At 39.7% G+C, this 24,766-nt stretch overlaps 1 protein-coding gene across 3 annotated transcripts in view; it reads left to right on the forward strand.

Moving 5' to 3' along the window:
* SIM2 (SIM bHLH transcription factor 2) overlaps nucleotides 1-24,766 on the forward strand; it is a 60,789-nt gene that overhangs the window by 31,367 nt on the left and 4,656 nt on the right. For 2 of the 3 annotated variants that reach the window (XM_013181240.3, XM_066978700.1), the window contains exons 6-11: nucleotides 2,032-2,117; nucleotides 4,354-4,553; nucleotides 7,995-8,101; nucleotides 13,551-13,698; nucleotides 15,556-15,724; nucleotides 16,762-17,170. In XM_013181240.3, coding sequence (XP_013036694.1) covers nucleotides 2,032-2,117; nucleotides 4,354-4,553; nucleotides 7,995-8,101; nucleotides 13,551-13,698; nucleotides 15,556-15,724; nucleotides 16,762-17,170 — 1,119 coding nt within the window. Of the gene's footprint in view, nucleotides 1-2,031; nucleotides 2,118-4,353; nucleotides 4,554-7,994; nucleotides 8,102-13,550; nucleotides 13,699-15,555; nucleotides 15,725-16,761; nucleotides 17,171-20,850; nucleotides 24,457-24,766 lie in introns of those variants that run through there. The other variant, XM_066978709.1, reaches the window with a different exon arrangement.

Genomic DNA, 24,766 nt, shown 5'->3' on the forward strand with positions numbered 1-24,766 from the left:
CAGCTGCCATTTAAGTAAAATTCTATCACATTTCAGTCACCCCACCACTTCATATTAGGGCACATATCCTTCCTTACACTGCTCTCCCACAACACACAAAACCCTTGCCCTTGAGTTGTTTTAATCATTCCTCTGGTTTTCTTAAGATTCTGTAGCTAGTTAAGAGAACTGGTGTTCCAAGGGGACCTCTTGCCTACCATTAACCATCATGAAATCAAGGAGATATGACCCCTTTCTAAATAATGAACTGATTTCCAGTTTTAAACAGTGAAGGAAAAAAAAAAACATTGTCTTACAGTCTGCGTATTACTATAGTTTTATAGACACTCAAAGACCACAGTTTAATCATAACCCTATTCCTGGTGGAACAGTGAAGTCAGAGCTACCTGAGTGTTTCTGTAGTAGTGTCTGCACTAGTCTCCAGTAGTTTGCTGAAATATTTAAAAAAGAAGGAAGTAGCTAAAGAAGACCAAAGAATAAGGTGTCCAGAGGGAGTTTTATACTGAAAGAGATCCTTTAAATCTTGTGGCAGGACATTTGAAAAGCTTCGATTTTACTAATTGTCTCTTTTTATAAAAGAATGTAAGAATGCTAGCAACTCAGTCCATGCTCAAAGATGTTTTATTGTCCTCATCACTGTGATTTTTTCTTTTTTTTTTCCCCCACGGCACCCTCAAAGAGAGAACTTTACCTTTATTTAGCATGTATGGGACTGTGGCAGAAAGAGAGCAAGCACTAAATCTGTAGAAATCTGTACCAAAGCAATGAATTGCACCAACGTTCCTAACTCTCAGATCCATTCTTTAATCATGAGATCATGCTTCAGCAGCAGCAATCTGTACTGTATGGCTTCCTCCCACCAAATTGTATACATTTGTATTTAAAACTCTATAGTAGATGTGCCAGTTCATTTAGAGTGCCTGTTTTTCCCCATACGGATCTAATTTGCATTAGGAAGATAAATGGAAAATTCAAATACTCAGGAAGGCTGATACTAGTTGACATGCACTGCATGTTGCATTTATCTTCCCTCCTGACCAAGTCATTTTTCTGTGGTTATATCTTCAGATCTTTAAACTTGGAACTTAATGCAGAGAGTTTATTGGTTTCCAGGTAGTGGTTTGAGGCTCAAACCACTGCAGGTGTGTGGCCAAGAGGTGCTAACTGGGTGATGGATTCACAAAAATTGGGAACACAACAGCTAAGTCAAATTAAAGCAAGAATCCAGCTGATTATAGGGGGCTTTGTATCAAACTCTGTGGGGATTTAAAAAGCAATACACATTGCAACACATCAGAAGAACCCTCTGGTTCCCTGATTTTCCTATTCATAGAAATGCTACGAGTTTTCTTTTCCTAATATAGTTGTTTTCTTCTGAGCTGCAACTTTCAATAATAAAATCTCAGAACCATTAATGATGCAGGAAATGTTAAAGGGAATAGCTAGCTGTTAAAGAGAATAATAACTTATTCTTAGGAGAAAATACAAATGTACCTGAGCAATATTTGCCTTCAAAAATTTCCTTGAGATTACCCTTGAAGACATTAAAAACCGTCTAACAAGAATAGCTTGGAAGTCAGTGAAACAGGTAATAATATTGGATATGGAGGCTAGAATTATGCCAGCCTGGGCATGACACTCAAATTATTACAAGAACAATACATTTTCTTGTTTCCCATTCTGCTATTACTTAGGAGAGCACCTTGCCTTACCTTTGTGCCAAAGGAGATTTCCTTCCCTTTACCAATACAGGCTGGTACCTGGCTGTTCAGAAACAAGGTGATTGCCTTGTGAAGGGTGGTTAAAAACAGAAAATTTGACACCTAGGCCTGCTGGGTTGTCCAACTTTCACAGGGAATCCTAACATCAAGGTAAAATAAACCCTGAGAGTGGAGACTGAGTGGGAAAGTAGAGTGGTTGACTTCTATTGCTGTCTAAGGTATAAACACTTCTATTAAATCATCAGGGGCAATGCTATGGACAGTTTTGAAATCTTCAGTAAAAAACAAGCAATGTGGTTTATGCTTTCAGAATATGAAATTGAGAGATCCTTTTTCCTGAGAATGAAGTGTGTCCTAGCCAAGAGGAATGCAGGATTGACATGCAGTGGCTACAAGGTAATGTATATGAGCTTTTATTTTCATGTATTCAACAAGAGACAAGTTCACTCAGTTAGTTTGTTTTTAAATATGTGTGGCTGAAAGCAAAGTCTTTGACAGGAAGTATTAGAACAGATGCAAAAGTGCTGATTGCAGACTCCCTCAGTAATGCAACTCTAGACTCTCCCACAGTGAGTTAGAGTTTGCTTTGTAGCACATTTCCACATCCTGATTCCCTGATCTTTCAGACTGGGGCCTGGAGCACACCCACAAGGGTGAAAATAGAGAGCACAGACAGGTCTCATTCCCTTCTGGGACTGGAGGCAGGTGGGGCAGGAATCCAGACACAGGAAGGTCCCATCTCCCTCTGCCTTGGTATTACCACACTTTGAGCAGCCATGGAGTTGCACAGGTCACCTCAGTGGCCTGGCTAGAATTACCTCAATGTTAATGAGACCATAACATTGCCCTAAATCATCGTTATCAGCTCAGGGTTTGAGCCACCAAGTTTGTTTACAAATCCTATTGCTTGCAGTAATTTTCTATTTACTACATGAAATCAGCAAGCCACAGCAAAGACTGAAATTCTACAGTAACACCTGCCGTTCAGGTAGTTCCTCATCTCAGCTTTACAGTATGTACTTGCTGCTCTTTGAGCTGCACTGTAAAATTTTATCACTTAAGCATCAGGAGAGAAGGGTATTTCACATACAGTCTGGTGAGGATTTGTTTTGTCCGTGTCATTCAAAAACAAAAAGAAAAAAATGCAAGAGAAGCGGGACTTGTTTAAGGAACGTGTTCCAGGTTCAGACATATATCTGCTTATTTACACTGTTATCTACCTGGTTACACTGATAGTTCTTCATTACGGGCCCTTGTTTGCTCAGCTGCTTCCCAGCAAAAATGGATATGTCCCAAAGCAGAAAGTGAAATCAGGTAAAAAAGTAGAGCTTGTAGTGGTGGCATCTCTGTTTTATTTTTTTTTTTTCCATTTATGACAGGTAATTAGGGGAATCACCTTCTTTCTCTTTTTGTTCATTATCACAAGTTTACACAGTGAAACAGTTAAGGATGTATTCTTCTAGAAAGATGTTGGCTTAAATTTATTATTCTCTTTGTACTTAGGGTCAGGACTTAATACTATTGAGCATATCATGTGAATAGCTAAAGTGCAGGAAAAACTCGTGAATCAAGTATTATGAGAATTAGTAGGATTTGCTGGAAGATCTTAAATAAGTTTCTGAGCATACTAATAACTTGATGATTGGAGGGGAGGAAGGAAGGTCATACCAGAGGAGCCTATTTATAGGTGACTGTTTAGTAGGTTGTTTGTAGTACTAAATACACTGGAAATTAATTCCTTTACATTGGACCCAGTTAAAAGTCAAGCATATATGGAAATTAATAATGGATGTCTAGAATGTATTTCTGGTTCTCCACAAAGCCCAGGCAGTGTCTTGCCTGCTGTTTGGAGTAGAAAATTGGCAGGAGCACAAATAATTTCTAAACACCAGCACTACATTAAATAAATCTTATATTCTGGAAGAGTCCCCAGGTTATTATTTTTTTTCCCCTCTCTTTAGCAGACTTTGTGAATTTTTACAGGCCAACACTGAAGTTAACACTCGTGTGATTGGGAATTGTATATGGTGATTCAGGAATCTGATCTCAAGACCCTGGATTTGGTCACACACCAAAAGAATGCCAGATGAAGAACTTAGTTAAAACTCATTTTCAGTGCATTTACACATACAGTGTTTAATCTTTATAAATGCAATACATTAACTTCAACTGGATTTTTGAAGTGTGTGTTTTTCACCAGAAAAAGTGGGTCATGAAAAAGTAGATGTTTATGTGTACCCATGAGAGAGTGAGAATCTGAGACATCAAAAAAAAAGCAACAAAAAGCAACTTCCAGATTTTTTGATTAGCAAACAAGAATTCTGACTGGATCTAGAAGAAATTTATACCTAAGAAAGTTTAAAGTGTTGACTAGGAAGCAGTGTAGCTAGTCCCAAAGAGCATATGCTTTAATACTGGATTGATCATGTTAGCAGCAGTAAACACAAAAACTGCATTTATTGTGTTTTAATCTCCATTTATAAATTAACCACGCTTCTGAAGCCCTAAGACTATGCAGTAATTGTGTTATAAGGGTGTATTGCTTTATAACTTCATTGAAACTGGGTGGTCAGCTGACTTGCAGCCTCTTCCATTGCCATCAGATACTGAGTGTGTTTTCTTTTCATGCCAGGTGATCCATTGCAGTGGCTATTTGAAGATACGGCAGTATATGCTAGATATGTCTTTGTATGATTCCTGTTACCAAATCGTTGGACTGGTGGCTGTAGGTCAATCTTTACCTCCCAGTGCAATCACTGAGATCAAACTTCACAGTAACATGTTTATGTTCAGAGCAAGTTTGGACTTAAAATTAATATTCCTAGATTCCAGGTAAGCAGCTATTTCATTTCTAGCATAAAATGTTTTCAAAGTCAAGTGTTATAAGTTGCGGTGGTTTCCAAACAAATCAAAATACCTATAAGAAGGAAAGCAGTACAAAATAAATCTGGAAGACAAACACTATGAGCTCTTCAAAGCTCTTCAGGTAACTGGATAGGCCACACTTTGTCTTGAATGCCAACATATGAGCCTGTATACTTTAACTAATAGTTCACTACATTTTCAGAGAGTCAGCTAAAGCCTTGTTGCTATGATTAATGTGCAGAAGAGCAGTAAAACATTTTTACCTTAAAGAAGATAAATTTTAACATGCAAACCTAGTGGAAGTAATAATCGTGCACCATCATCTGTAATTGAAACACTGAGCTCAAATTACTTTTCAGGGTCATCCAGAAAGCTTTTGGCAAAGTAGTAAGAAAAAAAAGTAGTAAGAGTATTTTACACTTTAATGCCTTAACATTTTAATGCCTTAACAATGAAACCAACCCTACTAATTGGGGTTGGAAGGAAGCAAAGAAAATGAATTCCATTGGCTACTACTTGGAAACACCGCCTTCCTAAAGAAAACTTGGGAAAATATTTCTGCTTAGGAAAGAGAACCTCGTCTCCACCCTCGGTAGATGTGGCTCACATACCAGCTAGGAAGAGAAGAGCACAAAAACAAAACTGAAGGAATTGTGAAATGACTCACTTAACCCTTTTTGAAAACTTGCTGTCTTTTAGTATACAATGATTCTTTGTACAGTTCAGTTCAAGATACCTTCAGGGGAAAAGCCCAGTTCCCAGACAATATAACAGACTTGATCATTGACAAGATGATCATTCTTTAGAAATCCCTGCATGTGGAGCAGTATGTCACATACTCTCTCATTTCCCTGACATGCTGGATTTGTGAGAAGCAGAAATGATATTTATGTGTAACAGTGAAAAAGACTGTATCCAAGACTGGGGAAGTTTTGCATGGCAGATCAACCATGCAAGAACATGCTTCTTTTCCATGCTAAGTCAATGAGATAGTGGGCCATCAGCTGCTAAAATACAAAGAACTAGTTGTTTCTGGAATCCTTCCTTTTTTTTTTTTCTTCTTTTTTTCTTCTTTTTTTTTCTCTCTCTCTCTCTCTTTTTTTTTTTTTTGGCATGCTTTACTTAATGTAACAGCTACAAAGAAGCACACGGGGTTCAGCAACATGTCTTTGCATGTGGAAAAAAGGAAATGATGTGCCTAAGAGGAACTGCCTGGAGACATAAGTGTCTTCAAAGGAGACAGTATAACCAGAGGTGTTGACAGGAGCACAGATATAACCAGTACTCTTGCATAGCTGTGTTTACCAAAGAGCAGATGTGTGTCATCCACACACAGGATAGCTGGGGGTATTAAGCGCTACCAGAGCCCTTTGCTTTCCCAGCTGAGCAAACCAAGTTATATTTGCCCCAAGTAGGGGTGTACTAGGAATAAGACAAAACTGTTTTCAGGCTTGCTTCTGGTATCCATGCAAGAAAAAGAGTTGGTAGATCTTTAGAGGTAACAGTCACAGAGCAGAGAGGCATTACAGCATTACAGCCATAGGAAGAAACAGGCAAGACTTTCTAGATGCTCAATACAATGTAAAATGTTCATTTGTCATGGTAACTGGAAAAAGGAGGCAGACGCTTCCCTCTAAATGATCTGCAGCTTCTGATTTAGGTGGTGCAGCCTATTTTTCCATTGCTACAGAGATTACAAAGGTTTTAGGGAATTCTAGAGGGCAGAGCTGATCATTAGGGCAAGCTCTTTCTTTCTCCGTGTGCGTTGTCACAGATAACAACACTCAGAGCCCAGGCTCCCTACAGCAGCTTACTGAGGGGTTGCTTTTGTGTTAAGGACATCAAGCAGCTAAGTTTATTTCTAGATTCCAACTTTTAAAGTGAAGCTGCATTTCCAGAAACATTCACACCTGGCTTGGGTTTGTAGCTTTTTGCTTGTTTGTTTTCTGGATTAACTGTCTCTGTACTCACCCATTAAGTGAGCAGAACGAACTGCCAGCTTTGTTTTAATTGCAGTAAATCCAGAAGGAGCATTGAAATCTGAACGGGACTTTATACCAGTATTTCATCACGCTGATAGGTGATTAAATTCTTAAGTGAGAAATTGGGCTCCTAGAACTGTAAACCAGGAAGGACAGGGCACACTGCAGAGGAGAAACAGAACCATGTGCTCACATAACCTGCTGCAGAAAGAGAGCACACATGCTCGCTCTGCGTTGGTCATCCCTGAGGCAAAGGCATGCAAGACTTTCCCAAATGAAGGTATAGGTAGGGGAGGTATGGATGTATTTGTACTGTATTTGTAAGAACTCAGGCCATGAAGGCATTGTTTTTTTCTGTTGTTGTTGTTTTTCTGATTTCCTTGAAGTCCACATGATTACTTAGTGCTAAAGCAAGAGTAAATAAGATACATAATAGTTATTAAAAAAAAAAAAGAGAGAGAGAGAGAACAGGAAAAGGGGAAAAAAAGAAAAAAAAAGAAAAAAAAAAAGTTTACATTATCTGCAGCCCTCAGTGGCACATGTTGCTTGAGACCCCTGCAGTCCTTTCTGTAGATGCTGCTGTGTTATTCCTTGATACGGAGTGTATCTACATCAGTGTTTTAGTTCAGACCAGCAGCATCCTTTTGAAGTGAATGTCCTGGCCATCCTCGCTCACTGTGCTGCAGTTTGTGTCATTAGGAGGCCTTAGACTTGTGAACTGGATTCCTTCCAGAAGAGTCTAACCTGGAAGCCAACCTCCAGGAGACTTTTAGGTGTGTCCCAGTGTATTTCTGGCCAGTGCAGCCTTGTTCTTTAATGTCTGCAGAGATGTTGCTGTTTCAAATTCTTCCATTATTCTTCCACTTCTTCTCAAGTGAGGAAGTTTTTCTCAAGTCTAGCTTCAGCTTTCCTTTTCTTAGCTTGTGATCTTCATAGCTCCTTGTCTCTCCACATTCTTAGCTGGAATAAACTCCTGCTTCCTTCTTCTGTTAGTCATTAGCCTGAATTTATTTATAGACCATGATCACAGCCTCTATGGACTGACATACATGCTATGCTTGTATGTTTGCAAAAGCAAATGAAAATTTGTCAGCAGTGCACAAGAGTAGTTTTATTGTTTCGTGACTGGCTCCTCAACTGGATTTTTGTGCAAAGGATCATGCATGGCGGTGGCAAAAGCCCAAAGCTGAAATAAGTAAAAGAACTCTTTCCTGTCTGTGTGTAAGGCTGGCCAGGGAATAGCTGCACCTTGCTTTGGCTGGGTTGAGAGGGTTTATGTTCTTATAAAGATGAGGATTCTGTTTCCAAAACTAATATTTTGTCCTACAGTTTTTAGGTACCTGATTTGTTGGCACAATCAAAAGTTAGATTAATGAAACTGAATATTCCTAGAGCTTTTGCTTATTATGAAATCTTCCTTTTCTAGAGTGACTGAGTTAACTGGATATGAGCCCCAAGATCTGATAGAAAAAACTCTCTACCACCATGTTCATGGCTGTGATGTGTTCCATTTACGATATGCTCATCATCTGTGTAAGTAAAAAGAATGCTAGACTGAAATTTATTAGCCAGAGTGAGAAGTTTTGCAGGCAACAGGCACTATGCTGGAAAGTAAAGAAAGGTTTCCATGTCTTGACTGAAGCTTGATTTTCAAAAGTGCTTGGCTATCACTTAAGGAAATGATTGCTTCTGCAAATAAGCTAGATAGTGAATATGCTGTGCTTATACAAATATATCTGGGTACTTTTATCTTAGACTTAAAGGATCTGAGCTCTTTTGAAAATGTGGACTTGATTCTGGGTAGTGAACTCCTGAAGGAAAAAAAAAAAAAGAAAATACAAAAGAGCAAGTGAGTGAGCAAGACGGGAAAATCTGGACTTTACTATCCTCTGTTGTTAGAAGAAAAATTATGCAAGAGCTCCCCATTCCTCTGAAACATGTTAGTAATAATCAACCCATGTTTGAAGTGAATGCAAACCCAAAAAATCCTGAGATGAATGTTCATTAATAGCATGTGGATGAGGTTTGGAGAATGGAGTGTCAGGAAAAAAAATTACACGTTTAATAATTCCCCATCTGCCAACAGAGACACTAATCATATCTTCAAACATCTGGATTTGGGAAGTAGTTCATTCAGTAGCACATTAATTTGAGAAGCAAATTGAGGGAATAGCTGAAATCTGGACTTGGCTCAGTCTGTTGCAGCCCATACGATGCAAAGATGAAATCCAAAAACCAATGTCAGTGAATTTTTTTCCAGATTGCTTCTGTGGACTGAAAGCAGCCAGAGTCAAATACTTCTTTTAGGCTTCCTGAAGGACAAGGTAGTTGGTTCTTCACCTTACTCTGTGCTGTTCATGAGGATTTGGAATATAAAAGAAGGATGTAATTGTGTTTGGCACAAATCAGTGCTGGAACTCCAAGTACTGAATTCTTTTGATGGCCATGTGTACTACACCTGCAAAAGCAAAAGTTGATCTTTACAGCAAGATCATATTTACCATAATGCTATTGAAGGTTTTGAGTCAATATAAAATATAAACTAGAATGATTCTGTAATCAGGGATTACAGAATGCCATATTGGGGGCATCCTTTTTGTAGTGCTAATTTCTGCATCTGGTTGTGAATGTCAACCTGTAAAAAAATTACTCTTTATTTGTACATGACTATTTAAAATACCCATATCAACCATTATACAGATGCTTCCAATATAGCCACAATCATCTCTGGAAAACAGTTTATCCATTTTAGAGCAGAGTCATGGATAGCTCTGTCTGTGTGGGAGAAGATCTGTAGTTTGGCTACCAGTTTGACCTATGTCAGACTGGAGTTTTAAAAAGAGACACATCATGTTTACTGACTTACTCAAAAAAAAAAAAAAAGGGAACAAACAGACAAACAAAAAACATTAACAAAACAGAATAACTGAAAACAGTCTCTAGATACTGTACCTGAATTGCAAAGATAAATTATTGTAAAGTTTAAAATCAGAAAAAAAAAATACAAGATCATAGCAATTAAATGCCAAGAAGCAAAAAGAAGGAAATGGCTAATGTTTGGGCAACAGTAGGAACAGTGCAGGATCATGGTCAGAATACTAAGCAACAGGAATTATTAAAACAGATGTAAAGTGTACAAACTTCCTCTGGGGAGCACTGTTATAACTCACCCACCATCCATCAGCAAATGTCTGAGGAACACAAACAGTAAAAGGTTGGCAGGTTTGACGTACCCTTCTATAAAACAATCTGATGATTAAGTGTCATCTGATGAAGAAATCTGGAGAGAAACATCTTACACCTAATAAGGGTATTAAGCAAAAAAGGAAAATATAGCAACACTAAAATAGGGTAACCGATTGCTCTTTCTTAGAGGAAAAAAAGCCCAAACTGAAGACCTGAAGTTAGTGAACTTTGTTAGGCAGCACAGAGAACAAAACAAAGGAAACAGTGAGGGGAACAAGTTAGATGGAATATAAAAAGAACATCAGACTATGAGGAAAATGTAGATGTGAATATTTGCCTAAGGTGTGCTGGCAGTAAACAGCGTTTCCTGTTTTAAACATTTGATTTACTTCCTGCTCTATGAAAAAGCTTCTGATATTTGAACTAGCGCTATTTATTTCTATAGCACCATCAATATACACAGTGTTTTCTCTGCAACAGGGGAAATGCGGCCACACAAATGATGACTCCTTTCATTCTGAAAGACATTTAGAACGTCTCCTTAGATTTAGAAACTTTCATCTAAAAGACAGGCTAGAGAAGCTCTTCCAGTCCAGACAAAATATTCCTCTATTCCAGAACAGACAAACTATTTTTCTGGCCTCAGAGAAATCATCTCTCATGAAAAAAAATCATTTGTACCATCATCTTTCTGTGAGGAAGATTTTGTGCATCCCACATGTTGTAGCATCATTGCTCTTCCCACATTATAAACTCTTAAAAGAATCACATCTCTGTGCCTTGGCAAGGCAACCCACAGCCCCATCTGATGCCATCACCAAAATGTTTTGCTGCTTCCTGGAAGTCAACCTATGTATTTATAGAACCTATCTTATGGGAGAGCACAGTCTGCTGTCCAGGGCATTGAATCTGCTGTTGCTCCCCTGGCAATCCAGCCTTCTGGCAGAGCTGCACTAGTTTTTAAGAGGGTAAAAGAACTGTAGAGGCTGCTGGGGCGCCAACCCCTGACCACACCACCCAAGAGCTGGGCCAATGACATGCCAGGTTGTGTGCACCAGGGAAGCTAAACCAGTAACTGCTGCGAGAGCAGAACCAAGAAGTCCATTTCTCTGAGTGGTATCTTGAAGTGCAGGCTGGCAACTCCCAGCCACATGCCTGTGAGCCTGCTGGAGCCTTTTAAAATAGCCATTTGTGACAGGCCAGAAGGACCAGCCCAGCCAGCCCAATGCCTTTTTCAGCTTGCCTGCTAAACCAGGAGGGAACCACAACACAGGAACACCCAGCTACAAATGGCACATCTCAGAGCCAAGGCTAAAGCCACTGAGTCCTCCCTGTCTGATTGCAGCGGAGGCCACCAAGAAGTCTGAGCCTGCACAGATCATCTTGGTAGTGGATTTACCTCACTCCCATTTCTGAGGTTTCCCAATCAGCATCAAACAGGATAATTTCACCGAGAGCCAAATGGAAATTGACCTCATTTACTGTATCAGAAGCACAGCTACTGTCCCTTAGCCAAGGTCAGACTTTCCCCACATTGCTAAAAATGCATGAGACATGGAGTCCTCCCCTGTCCCAAGAGAAATATTGGTTTGTCTATGTAATTAGGAAGGAAGGCTGAACACTGTAGTCCTCAGTGGTTTTCACATCTTTTAAAATACTGTCTTAACTGGAGAGCTAAAACAGGGATTAAAAAAAAAAAAAAGAGTTAGTGAAAAGCCAAAGCACATGGAAGAACTCTGTGATAGCTGGTGAACCACTAGAGCATTAATCTCCATTGTGGAAAACTGAGGCCCCATTACAAAAATATTTGTTATATTATCCAAGCCAAAACGTAAGTATCATTTGCTAGGAGTGGACAATTTGGATTATAGAATGGCAAGAGACATTGTGAATCCACGGAACTTGATTGGTTATTAACAAATATCTTTACAACAGGTTTATTTGGCATCATTAGACTGAATCTGTGAGTAGCAGATACAACACCTTTACTTTGGAGTGACATATTGCACTTTAAGAGTATATGTGTCTATATATTTTGTGTGTGTGTTTATGAAACTATAAACATTTCCCCTATTTTTTTATTTTATTTTTTTTTTAATATCTGCACATAGGTCCTCCTCTCCCTGCCTCTCTACAATCAATCTGTGTAGAAATGTAGGCATGAGAAAGAACACCTGTAAGCATGAGGCAAAAAGATGATGTATGAGAGACTTCAAACTCTAAATAGTTCTACAGTCATTTAGTAAGAACCTGATTTTCTTAGGGAGATTAACTTGATTTGAAGAAAAATTTAAATATGTTGTGACTTGTACAAGTGGACAGGAGAGTAAACAGTTCAGAGAGAGGACCCCCATGCAACAGACTTAAAAGACTTCTTAGCAAGAACAAACACTATTGCTCTTCTATTTCTGTCAGTCTTCCATTGGGCTATTTACGTTATCCACACTATTGCAGTCTTTGATATTTATTGAAATTACAAACCCACACTGCCCCAAGTAAAATATGAACAAAAAAAACACAACTCCAGTGTTGACTGCTGGCCATAAAATTAATTAATAATCTGGACACCCCCCCCAAAATTATGCACTTTTTTGTTCTCAATTTAATACTGGATGTCCTCCCTGTCAGAAGAATCTCCTATGAACACTAAATATAAAGCCATAAATTTCAATTTCAATTGATCATTTCCTCTACTAGAGTGTACTGAAAGAGGCAACTTGTTTGATCAGCTTATTTCTGCTCTGTTTCTGCACCTAGCATGTATAGTAAGAGAACAAAATTACAGTGAGCTTTGCTAATGAATTCAAAGTAGTATAAATCCTACATTGGAAAGCAGTAATTCAATTTTTTCATCATGTATTACACAAAGCTACAAGGAACTGCTGCTATTGATTACTTTTTTTTTTTTTAAATAATTTGAGTATCAAAATCAATCCCTTATTTCCTAATTTAAAATAAATAACTAATTGTATAGGGGAGTAAGAAGGTTGAGTTTCATAAAGACATGCTTTTGGGTCACACAAGAGAAAAAGAATCTTTGAAGGCTGGGAATTATATTCTGGTGAATCATTGGATAAATGCCTGGCACTGGACCAGAAAGATTTGTGGCTAGATTAAATATTTAAAGATGCTGCACAACTCATAGCATAGCCTTATGCCAAAACATCTTTGTTCACAGAGAGTCCAAGCTGGTGTTTAGAGGATTACATTTCTAGTGAAATCTATCTGATAACTGATTCATATCTCTGGCCCTGTCTTTATTTGTTTGCTTAAGAACCAAATAGCATTTTAATTTTGCTCTTTCAAATCAACCTTCAAAATGTAGTGCTTACATAGGAAAAAGTATCATAGCATAAAATCCAGTGCAAAATACAGTTATCTTTGAAGCTATGAATATCAAAAGTGCTTCCCAAATACGCTGGAAAAGTTCAAGACAGTTGTGTCCACTTCAAAATATTTCTGCTGCCTTGAACTTCTCATTTTCAGTTAGAAGATTAAAAATAGTAAGTGTTTTTTGCTGAATGTAAGCAGAAGAGAGCAGGGTGAACTGGAAAAGAAAGAATACAAGCCTTAATAGTTGAGAACATGCTACTTGTAAACAACAATGTGACATCATGAAATGATGTAAAAGAGTAGGACAGGTATTTTTGCAAGGAAGCTAACTTGTGTTTGGACGGAGGAGGAGGTCTAAAAAAGGGTAAGGAGGGAGAAAATTCCCTCCCTTGCAAATAAATCTCTCCAGGAAGTGGTCACAAGTGCAAGCAATGTGAAGTGCTTTTTTGTATTTTATTCGCAGTGCTGGTGAAAGGCCAAGTCACAACCAAGTACTATCGACTACTGTCCAAGCATGGAGGCTGGGTTTGGGTACAGAGCTATGCTACCATTGTGCATAACAGCCGTTCATCACGGCCTCACTGCATAGTGAGTGTCAATTATGTCCTTACGTAAGTCAAAATACTTTGTACCATTACGTGTTATCAGCAATTGATTCATTACTAATTGAATCCTTTAAGTTTGCTTTACTTGTGTCTTCCAGTACCATTCTGTGTTTGTATGTTGCAGCCATTTTTCTCTCCTCATATCCTCCCTCTTTTAGTTACAGAAGCACATTGAGCTAAAAAGAGCTAGTATTTTTGATGATTATTTCATATACCATCTGCTTGAATGTGTAGTACCACTGGTAGCTTTTTGTGTTAGACCTGGACCTGGTTCTGTAATTGGCATCAGAACTGCAGTGGTGCTGTCCTGACACAGCAAGAGATACAGCTGCCCAGCAGAGGTCATGGCGTCAGTTTGCGAGACAGAGAAATGTTAGGAAGCGTTACTCCTTCCGGGGGTGGGTGAATCACCAAGGATTCCCTCACTTGCCTTGGGTTGCAGACAGTCAGGGTGAAACTATCTTCGCACAATGCCAAGTGGCTTCCACTGAGCTTGTGAATGTGCAGAGGTTTGGGCATGCAGTTTATGAATCCTGGTTCAAGTCGTAAAGGTGAAGGTGACGAAATTCCTGTCTTGATATCAACCTGAGAGAGACAGAAACCCACGTGGAATAAAGGAGATAAGTAACAGTGGAACAGACTGTGCCTGAAAATACTACCTTAAAAAATAAAAATATTTTTTTAAAAAATGATAAAGGGCACTGCTTTTTTTGAAAAGCAGCAGAAAAAAGCAGGGAACTACATACCCTTTTGCCTAGACTTGTCCGCTTCTTAACTGGCTTGAAAGTAAATTATGTTTGCATGATGTTTGTGGTAGGATCATATGTGTTTGCATATGATACTGCTGTTTCTACTACCTGATCTTGAGGAGGTAAAGTGTATGACCAGGTAGCAACCACAGGATGTTTCCTCAAACTACCTGAAGTAGGTACGCAGCGCTAGACACATTGGCCAATGCTGCAGTCGTTCCTATACAGATGTGAGAGCAGCAGCACTAAGGAAGACTCCATCCTGCAACCTGATTGAGTCCCATAAGTTGGGGCAAGTGATTTGAATGAAAAAAAAGAGGAAACTATGCCAGGGACATAACAGTATAATCTTCAAATTTACTTCCAGGTTGTTCACCATCAAAAAGCAATGGAAAAGAGTTCTAGATAGGAAGTGTCAGAGAAGTAGTTTTTTTTGTTTGTTTGTTTGTTTAAAGTTATCGTTTCAAAAATATGCTCCAATGTTGCTACAGACAAAACAAGGGGAGACCATTTAATCATCAGGAATATATCAATTAATGTTTCAATATATGATCCATAGTCTGTCCTTGATTTGTTTTTTAGCCATTTTTGTAGATCTGCCCTGTATGTAGAACAAGTCAAAATGAACAAAACAGAGGAGAAAAACAATATTGCAGCTCCGATGGCCTAGTTACAAGGGCATTGCGCTGACAGGAGAGAAACATCGCTCCTTTAACCTCTCCTCAGAGCAAGTTGTGAGAGCCAGGAAAGAGACCAATTCTTGACTAAGGAGAAGATGTATGAATTGATCTGTGTCTTCCTACCAGCTGACATGGCCGTGATTCCAAAATGCCACAGATAGCTGAGAGAAAGTTGGGATAAGCTTAGGGTCAGAGAGTAGGGACATTTAATGCAAAGATGTTAAAACTCTGTTCCCAGTGGAATGTGTATGCCAGACTCCTGTGGAAACAGTCAGACCATAAAATTCACTACCTGCTAGCATCCCCAGTCTAGTACTGCAGACTCATTCTTGGACGAATGAAAACATTGTGAAAGCTAATGTATTTTCAAAGGAGTTATTTTGAATCTGTGTGGTATGTTTGAGTACGTAATCTATTGGACTGTTCTTTTGCAGAGATATTGAGTATAAGGAACTTCAGTTGTCACTGGACCAGGTTACCATTTCTAAGTCACAGTTTTCGTGCAGAAACTCAGTATCTACCTCGCAGGAAACAAGGAAAATAGTAAAACCCAAAAGTAATAAAATGAAGGCAAAACTCAGAACAACGCCTTACCCACAACAGGTAACTTTTTCAGCAGTATTTACTCACCAGTTATTGTGGTAGAGTCCTTGAGCCAGGACAGAAATCCCCTGGAACTGAACTTACTGTAAAACTGACTACAGCATGCTCTGCTGCAAGAACGTCCTTGTAAGCCAGAATACAACCAGACCCTTATGTTCTTGGGGTGAACAGCATAAATATTACAAAACAGCTCTGGCAAGTGATGCAGACAGAAAGACTTCTGGATTTGGAGAAAGATTCTGGATTTGTAAAGTGCTTAAAAACAAAACAAAACAAAAACAAAAACAATGTGTTTTCTTGGTTAGAAGAAGAAAGCAATGTATTAAGGACAGCTGTGCAGTGAAAATTTGAGCTAGCATAAAACATCTTATTCACTGTTGATGTGCAGAGCTCTAAACATCACATAGATACTGGCAGTTTCCTTATGCTGGAGAATGCTTCATACAAAAGAATCCTAGCAAACAGAGGGCTGAAGTGGGATTTGTGATATCTGTCACTGGGTGAGCCAGAACTAGATGCAAAAGGGAGCTATGTATGGAGATCACCCATAAAACAGGGTTGGTGATACTGATAAGCACTGTAAGACATTCTGAGACTGCAATGAATATTGTTGGAAGAGGTTACTATTACCTTAAAAAAAAAAAAAAAAAAGCACTGAATGCATCTAGCACATACACTTCAGTCAAAACATCACATTAATGGTCTGACACTGCACTTATCAGTAACTTCCTGTGCTCTGCAACAAACTTACGCCCGCCGGTATTTGCAACTGCCTACAATCACTAGCTAAAATCCAGCTGGCAAATTCTCAAATAAACCCTTAACATTAGGATGACAAAATTGTTCTTTGTTCACATGTTAAGTGAAGGTAAGGTATAGTGAAGACAAGGAATTTCAAATGCACTGGTAAGCCACTGTAGCCAGCGAGATTGCAATTCAAGGAGGCCCAGCTTTGGGTGCCTGTATGATATGTTACGTGGTTTCATATAAAAGTTAGTCATTTAACTCTCTTACTCTCCTTTTTTTCTTTCCCCCAGCAATACAGCTCATTCCAAACAGACAAACTGGAATGCAGCCAGGTGGGAAACTGGCGATCCAGCCCTGCAGTGAACGCTGCCACCATTCAAGAACAAAACTTCCATTCAGAAAACAGTGAACTTTTATATGCCCCGTCATATAGCTTGCCTTTCTCTTACCATTATGGACACTTCCCTGTCGATTCTCATGTCTTCAGTAGCAAAAAGCAAATGCTGCCTTCTAAGTTCGGGCAGTCTCAAGGAGCACCTTGTGAAGTGGCTCGGTTTTTCTTGAGTACGCTGCAGACAAATGGAGAATGCCAGTGGCATTATGCCAACTCCTTGGTACCCAGCAGCCAGTCACCATCCAAAAATCTTCCTGAGCAGCCAGTGAACATCATCCGGCATAATCTTGCACAGAGTTATGAAGGTGGGTGTCACTTTAAAAAAAGAAAAATGGAAAAGAAAAACTGTGGGGTGTCTGGGAAATATTTGTAATTGTAATTTGAAAATAGGAAATACAAGATGTTCAGGAAATACAGAAAATCAGAAACAGTGAAATGTAACATCCAGTATGTTTATAGTATTTACATGCTTATCTCACTTCCCTTTACCATAAGCACTTGATTAGGAGTATTAGGAGAGAAGGGATGCCATCCAGAGGACCTGGACAGGCTCAAGAGGTGGGCCTATGTGAATCTCATGGAGTTCAGAAAGGCTGAGTGCAAGGCCCTGCACACGGGCTGGGACACTCCCAAGCAGAAATACAGGCTGAGCAGAGAAAGGATCAAGAGCAGCCCTGAGGAGAAGGACCTAGGGGTGTTGGTGGATGAGAAGCTCCACATGAACTTGCGATGTGCACTTCCGGCCCAGAAAACCAAACATACCCTGGGCTGCATCAAAAGCAGCATGGCCAGCAGGGCGAGGGAGGTGATTGTCCCCCTCAGCTCTGCTCTCGTGAGACCCCATCTGGAGCCCTGTGTTCAGCTTTGGGGACCCAGCACAAGAAGGACATGGACCTGTTAGAGTGGGTCCAGAGGAGGGCCACGAAGATGACCAAGGTGCTGGAGCACCTCTCCTGTGAAGACAGGCCGAGGGAGTTGGGGTTGTTCAGCCTGGAGAAGAGAAGGCTCCAGGAAGACCTCAGAGAGGCCTTCCAGTATCCAAAGGGAGCTACAGAAAAGCTGGGGGGGGACTCTTTGTCAGGGAGTGCAGTGATAGGACAAGGAGGAATGGATTTAAATTGAAAGAGGGTAGATATAGATTAGACATTAGGAAGAAATTCTTCACTGTGAGGGTGGTGAGGCACTGGACCAGGTTGCCCAAAGAAGCTGTGGTTGCCCCATCCCTGGAAGTGTTCAAGGCCAGGCTGGATGGGGCTTTGGGCAGCCTGGGCTGGTGGGAGGTGTCCCTGCCCATGGCAGGGGGTTGGAACTGGATGGTCTTTAAGGTCCCTTCCAACCCAAACCATTCTGTGATTCTGTGATTCTATTATCAAAGCATCAGTTGCAAAAATGTATTCACCAGAATCACTTTTAGAACAGGGCAGAGATACCACCTCCTTTAATACTGGCCTTCATGCTTTGCACCGTCGGAGCTGTGTAGTGGAATTACCGAGGTAAGTCACCACTGAAGTCAGGAAGAAACAAATGAACTTTAGTCCACATACAGAAATTAAAATAAACATGATCTGTTTCCACAAAAATTGCAGGTTGTTCTTTCTGAATATGAAGTCATTCTGAGTGTCAGTACCTTACAGTTACTGCACGGCATGACGAAATGAAATGCTCTGTCTCCCTGCTTCATTTAAAATGTCTTCAGTGCTCCCCCTGATCAACTGTGTCACCTCTCTATGAAGACGGTTAGCTCAAATTCTTTGAAGGAAGCACTGAAGACGTTGATTTCTCTGAGGTGGCAACCTATAGGAAATAACTTTTCAAAGCTATAAAGTAAATAATGTAAACAAGGTAAAGAAACACTAATCCTTAGATCTCATATACATTACATTGATCTGCATACACCATTTTGATTATTTAAAAATCACCAATGGGGGCTGGCTGTTTGACATACTGTTATAAAGTTGGATGGAAACATTCTTTTCTTATAACTTCATTATGGATGTGATGGAGGTAGCAGTAATGAAAAATAAATAAAAAATATTATTAGAAAAAAAGCTAGAAAAGATAAGCTCAAAATTCTCTGTATACCAGAAACAAGCATTTTTTTCACATAGGGACATAACATTAAGTATTTCAGATTTGAAGGGAACATCTGCAGATGTTAAAATACGAACTCACTACAAGAGAGAGAAGATGGTATCAGAGAGTGAGCATGTCTCCCACAAAATAACTTCTGCCCAGGGTTCTGTCCTTCATGGGGCCATTTGAAGTCACCTAGCTGACTGTCATATTTTACTTTATTGTCCTGTATTTAGGTTGAAAATAAGTAAAATTAAAGCTTTTCTTACAGCCTAGCACAGCTTAATTTTTTTTTTTTTTTTTTTTTTTCCTGAGCTCCTCTAGTGTGCTGGCTTCCTTTTGCTACTGTTGTGGGCTGGATGTCAAAAGGAGTAGCTTTAGACCAGAAGCGATAGGAAGTGGTCAGAGCACCAAGTTTGCTGGAGTTCAAGAAGCACTTGGACAATGCTCTCAGACACATGGTCTGATTTTTGGGTGGTCCTGTGCAGAGCCAGGAGGTGAACTCAGTGACCCTTGTGGGTCCCTTCCAACTTGGGTTATTTTGTGATTCTATGAGATGTTTTAGGAATGGTTTTTGTCTCTTCTAAAGATGCTGCGTCTTTGTGGGTGACAAAGAAGCTATATATTTTGAGAAGTATAAGGATGAAAGTAAATCACCACCAGTAAGTCTCCAGGAACAAAGCTATCCTGCATGTACAGAAGTCAGCCCAGCTTTTCTTCTCTGCTTCCAGACTAATGGATGCTGTCAGACTGATTGAGAAAGTAGACCCACCTCTGACTACTCAGAGGTTGCCATCAGATATACTGAGAACTGATGTGGAAAGAGCAGCCTTTTCAGAGAACAGTTTGTAAAACTGAACACAGCCATAAAATTTGCCAGAAAAGCCTGGTGAGCACAGCAGCAGACAAGCAATTTACCATCAGTTGGTAGATGTGGGCAGATAGCTACCAGAATTACACAGGAATACTACTGAATCTGTTTAGGGGGAAAAAAAAAAAAATCGACAAAATGCTGCAAGCAACTGCTGGTATTTTTCTGTTTCATCATGCATGCATACCTTCACCATTTTCTTGTGACCAGGAAAATGGAGCTCTGATACCAGCAGGTCTTCCTTGTGATTCTACTTGTACTTAAGCTTTTGCTGCTTAAGTTGGAATATGTGGGTTCTCTTTTGAGCGGAGATGTATTTTAATGGATGCTTAGCTATTGGGAATTTGATGAAAATTGACTTGGTACAATTAATTCTCTGCAAGATCCCTTACACTTGCGCTATTTAGGAAGGAAAAAAGAATATGGTCAAACTAAAGCCTGGTCAGAGATCATTGCTGGAGTCCACACACAGCGCTGAGAATGCGGAGAGAAAAACAGAGCAGCCATTGCAAGCAGAGGATTTATCTCTAATTGTTCCCAAGTTTGTTTCCTCTTGAGGTAGAATTAGCCCTGTTGTACTTTTGCTGAGACTGCTGGCAAAAGAGAAATCTGGATCTTTGGAAGCAACTTTTTGCTTCGAATTGAAAGGGGCATCTGATCTTCCTTACATTGTCAACTGTTGCTTTTTTCAGTGGTTCACTGAAAAACTGACAGCTAGTAAGCTTCAAAGCAGAGAGGATCTGCTTAGCATCATTATCTTCAGTCCAAAGGCAATGCCAAATATGACATCTGGCAACCGGGTTGGATGCTAGGGCTATTCCACATCACATCCATAGAGGCATCTGCCAAAAATGCCGTAGGCCAGAGACATTTTTCACTATGGAAAATAGTTTCTTTTGGAGAGATCAGAGATTTTAAGATGATCATGCCAAGCCATCAAAGCTCTGGAAAAGCACGTAGCAGATAAAACTGCCTGCAAATCAGATGCTGCAGCCTCAGAATCTGGTTTCAAAGCTTCTTCCACTTTTTTTTTTTTTCCAGCTGGCCTACTCATCAGTAAAGAAACTCTCTTTAGAGAAGGCAACCATCTTCTTAGTCGGGGATGTTCCTTTCTACACTTGAGCGGATGCATTACTACTGTGGGTATCAGAGTATTTGCACATCTCTTAAGTTATGCTGTTGGCCTGTCTTTATTATCTGTATGAAGCGTAGTGCCACAATTCATGCTAAAACTCAGACAATCATGAAGAATATTAAGGAAATCCATGAAAAGGCTCTGGTTTCTCTCCACCCATCTTTCTGGCCTCCTCAACCCCCTTCCCCAGGTTTTGCCTGTGAAGTAATACGACATCTTCCTTGAAAAAATGTAATCCCCTAAGAGGTCATGAAGACCATATTGTCTTACTATTGTTTTTTGGAGGGAAAATAATAGGAAAACTAATAATTACAAAATCAGCTCATGCCTCAGAGTATTTGCAATTAGGGTTCAGGCCAGGACACAGGGCAGATATCAAGCTAATCTACAAAAATATCTTTTTCATTCACGTGGACAGTGCTAAGGTCTGTTGTACCTCTGTGTTGTTTGACACAAAGGAATGTCAGCACACCTTTGTGACACAGGAGTGTGTGACCTGAGTGCAGTACAGCAGCTCTGCTGGCTGGTCTTCAGCAAAACTAGGATTGTTGAGTAATTGCTCCTCTTCTCTGAAGAACCTCTTGTACCAAGGATTAGGAGACATTCTGAAATATCATGGGGTACACGTAAACATTCAAGTGTTGGCATTTGTCTTTTCAGAACTTGTAGTGACTGTCAGGAGTATACTCTTCAGAGATTAATGCAGATCAGAAAGCCCAAGAAAAAGTATGAAAGATGCAGCATGGACAAAGAGAGCTTCCCCAGCATTGTAAAAATGGATGAGGTTTTCCAGAGATAGGATGCAAAACTCTCTGCTGATAAGGACTGCATAACTTTTGTATGACGGTCTATTCAAAGTACTGGTCTTTCTTTGATTTATGCTGGTTCTAAGATGCCTTTCCTTCATTGTTTACTGAAATAGGGGCAATGAAAAAACAAGGAGCAGATCTGCCTATTAACTTCTTGGGATAAAAAGGCATGTTTGTGAATGAAATATCTTTTCTGCAACCATCTTTCCCATACTGGGCACCAGCCGATCTTTGACTGACTGCACTATGTAAAGGTCAGGAGGGAATGCGCCTCACTGCAGCACCAGGTTAGCAGGGGAAAAGATCACTCTAGTACACCACAACTGTGCATAGACACGATGTTTTACAGACCAGTTCCTCCTAGGGTAGCCTTCCTGTCGCCATTTGGATGGTGGGATGTCGAACTCTGAGCAGGCTGCCAAGAGAGGGGAGCTCTAATCTCGGGATTTTCGCTCTGCTTGCCCGAGCTGCAGCCGGTGTGCAAGTGGGAAAGCAGAGCTCCTTGGCAAGAATTAACAGACGTGATGCCTGAAGGACGGAGCTTGCTGTTGCAGTTGTAGGCTGCTATGAATGGAGGCAGTGTAAGAAAGTATGAAGGGCCTTCTAGAAAGCTACTATCACTCTCATATGATATACAGCCTTAGATGTGCAATACGTCTCTCTCACTTAGCACGGAGGAGTGATCCAGAAAGCATCCCAAATGAATGCACTGACTTAAGTGCGTTGAATGCAAGGACTGTAAAGCATTTTCAGGGCTGGAGAACTTGCAGAGTGCAGGGGATCCTGACGCACCTGCTGAGGCAGATATGCGGGCACGTGCCCGCGTGCCGGATGGGTGGAAGCAGTCCTGGGATGCTGCCCTTCCACAGCAGCATGGAGCAACAGGTCACGAGAGAACTCCCCATGAGGAGTCCTTCCCAGGGCACGCCTGGGTTTTTCTCCATGAAGGAAGACAAAAGCAGGTTTTCATCCAGCTCCACTAACTGTTCTGAGTGTGACTGGGCAAAAACTACTGTGCTCTGTTGCACTGCAGGCTTGCTTAACTGTCTGCTCTAACTCCGCAAAAGTGCTGACAACTTTAATGGAAGCCTGCAAGCAATTAACCAAATGCTTACCTTCTTCCTCAACAAGAGAGATGAAAACCATGTTTGAGACACCGGATAGAAAAAAATTGATAATATCCTGTAAATCTCCAAGTATGGAAATTACTTCTTGGTACCAAGAAAGCAGCTATCAGCCCAGCAGAATTTGAGATTACAAAAATGAAGATAAAAAGATTGTGTCCAACTGTTTGCCTTGATGCTTCATCTTCTTACAGATGTAGGCTCTAAAAATGGAAAAGGGCAATCTTTTGTTCAGAGATGAGAGCAGAGCCATAAGGTAAGAGTACTCCGTCATGCAGTAAGAGAACAAACCCATGACTCTTGTGGAAATGTCAAGTTTGGGAAAAACACCAAAACTGGTATTCCAGCTTAGTTAAATCATGTTAGTTTTACCTCAGCAACTCTCAGCATGGATACTTATTTCATGGTAAGACTGCCAAAAGTGGAGTTAAAATTATAGTGGTATAATCACACTAGTAAAATTTCTAAGTTATTCTCAAAGATGTGGCTGAATCCCTGTTTTGATTTGTGATCCAAGAGGGCTCTTTTTCAACAGCTGACGAGAAGTCAGTTCACTTAGGGCTGCATATACTTCTTGGTAACGAAATGTCTGCATACAAATTAAAAACAATAACTTGAAAGGTTGTTGCTTCTTGGAGGATGGTGGGTTGATCAAGAAGAAATTGGATCCAGATTCCTGTTTAAATTCTGGTGTTAATTATGTGGTGCAACTCCCTCTGAAATTAATGAAGCTATGCATATAAAAAAAGGTACAATTGAGCTATTTCTGCTTCCTCTGTTATACATGAAGGCTTTTCCAGTCTACTATAGCATAGGGAATATCTAATTATTAGCGGGTGCAGTTATGTCAGCAACTACTACAGGGGAACTCCAAAACTTTTAAGATGTTGAATAAAATTTTTAGAAAAACAGAAAGCCCCTTTTACAAAAGGCACTTAGGGGTTCAGGACTTTCAGTAACCATGACACAAAATGGAGCTTAGGTTTAATTTGAGAAATATGGTAAGTGCCTCATTTAACCTTTAGCATAAAACTTTCAAATATGCCTTGTAGGAGTAGTATAACTGTCAAACTGTTCATACAAGATACTCAGCAGGAAAAATTAGTACTCACCTAATTTTAGCCATATTGTATGGGAGTAAGACAGTGGGTTTTTTTCTCTTATCATTTGTTGATAGATAGGACTGTACTAAAGGAAAAGTTGTGTAAACCAAGCAGAAAATGATAAAAACAATTCAAATTATTAAACAAGTTTTGCCACCATACAAAAGCTTCAGGGAAAAGATTCTCAATATATTTTAGAGAAGCCTGAATAGAAATCCTAGGTTCCAAACCCCTTGAAAATTTAAAATTTAACTTCTGATTTTCAATGCACACCCAGTTCAGTACTCCTATATTTGAATGTGAACATTTTCAGTGTTTATTTTAAATTACATTTCTAGTATACATACAGTTCCCCCATATAAAAGTACCTTTACAGCAGAGATCTGGCATTACTTAAGCAGTATTTCTGTTGCTCTCAGTAGACATTTTTAATATCTGACACTATTTTTTTACAGAAAAAAAAAAAAAAAAGCAAAGTCTTGAACATGATGGAAGTCAGTATCTAATACTATATACTTTCTTCCCCTTTCATTACAAGGGCAAGTGTCCAGTATACTTCCACAGTGACAGGAAAAATAAATTCTGTTTTACTGTAATCACCGACATTTAGTAAATGTTAGACTACCTTTGATAAATCATTTGTTGAGTTCTGAGAAGAGCTTATTAAGTCCAAATTTTTTAAATAGTAAGTCACATTTCCTAATATTTAGTTCTTAGGTTTAGTTTCCTGATTTGACCGTATTAACAATGACAGTGATTTATAATCATACAGTCAAATAAACAAAT

The sequence above is a fragment of the Anser cygnoides genome, chromosome 1, assembly GCF_040182565.1.
Source record: "Anser cygnoides isolate HZ-2024a breed goose chromosome 1, Taihu_goose_T2T_genome, whole genome shotgun sequence".
In the NCBI taxonomy this organism is placed as follows: domain Eukaryota; kingdom Metazoa; phylum Chordata; class Aves; order Anseriformes; family Anatidae; genus Anser; species Anser cygnoides.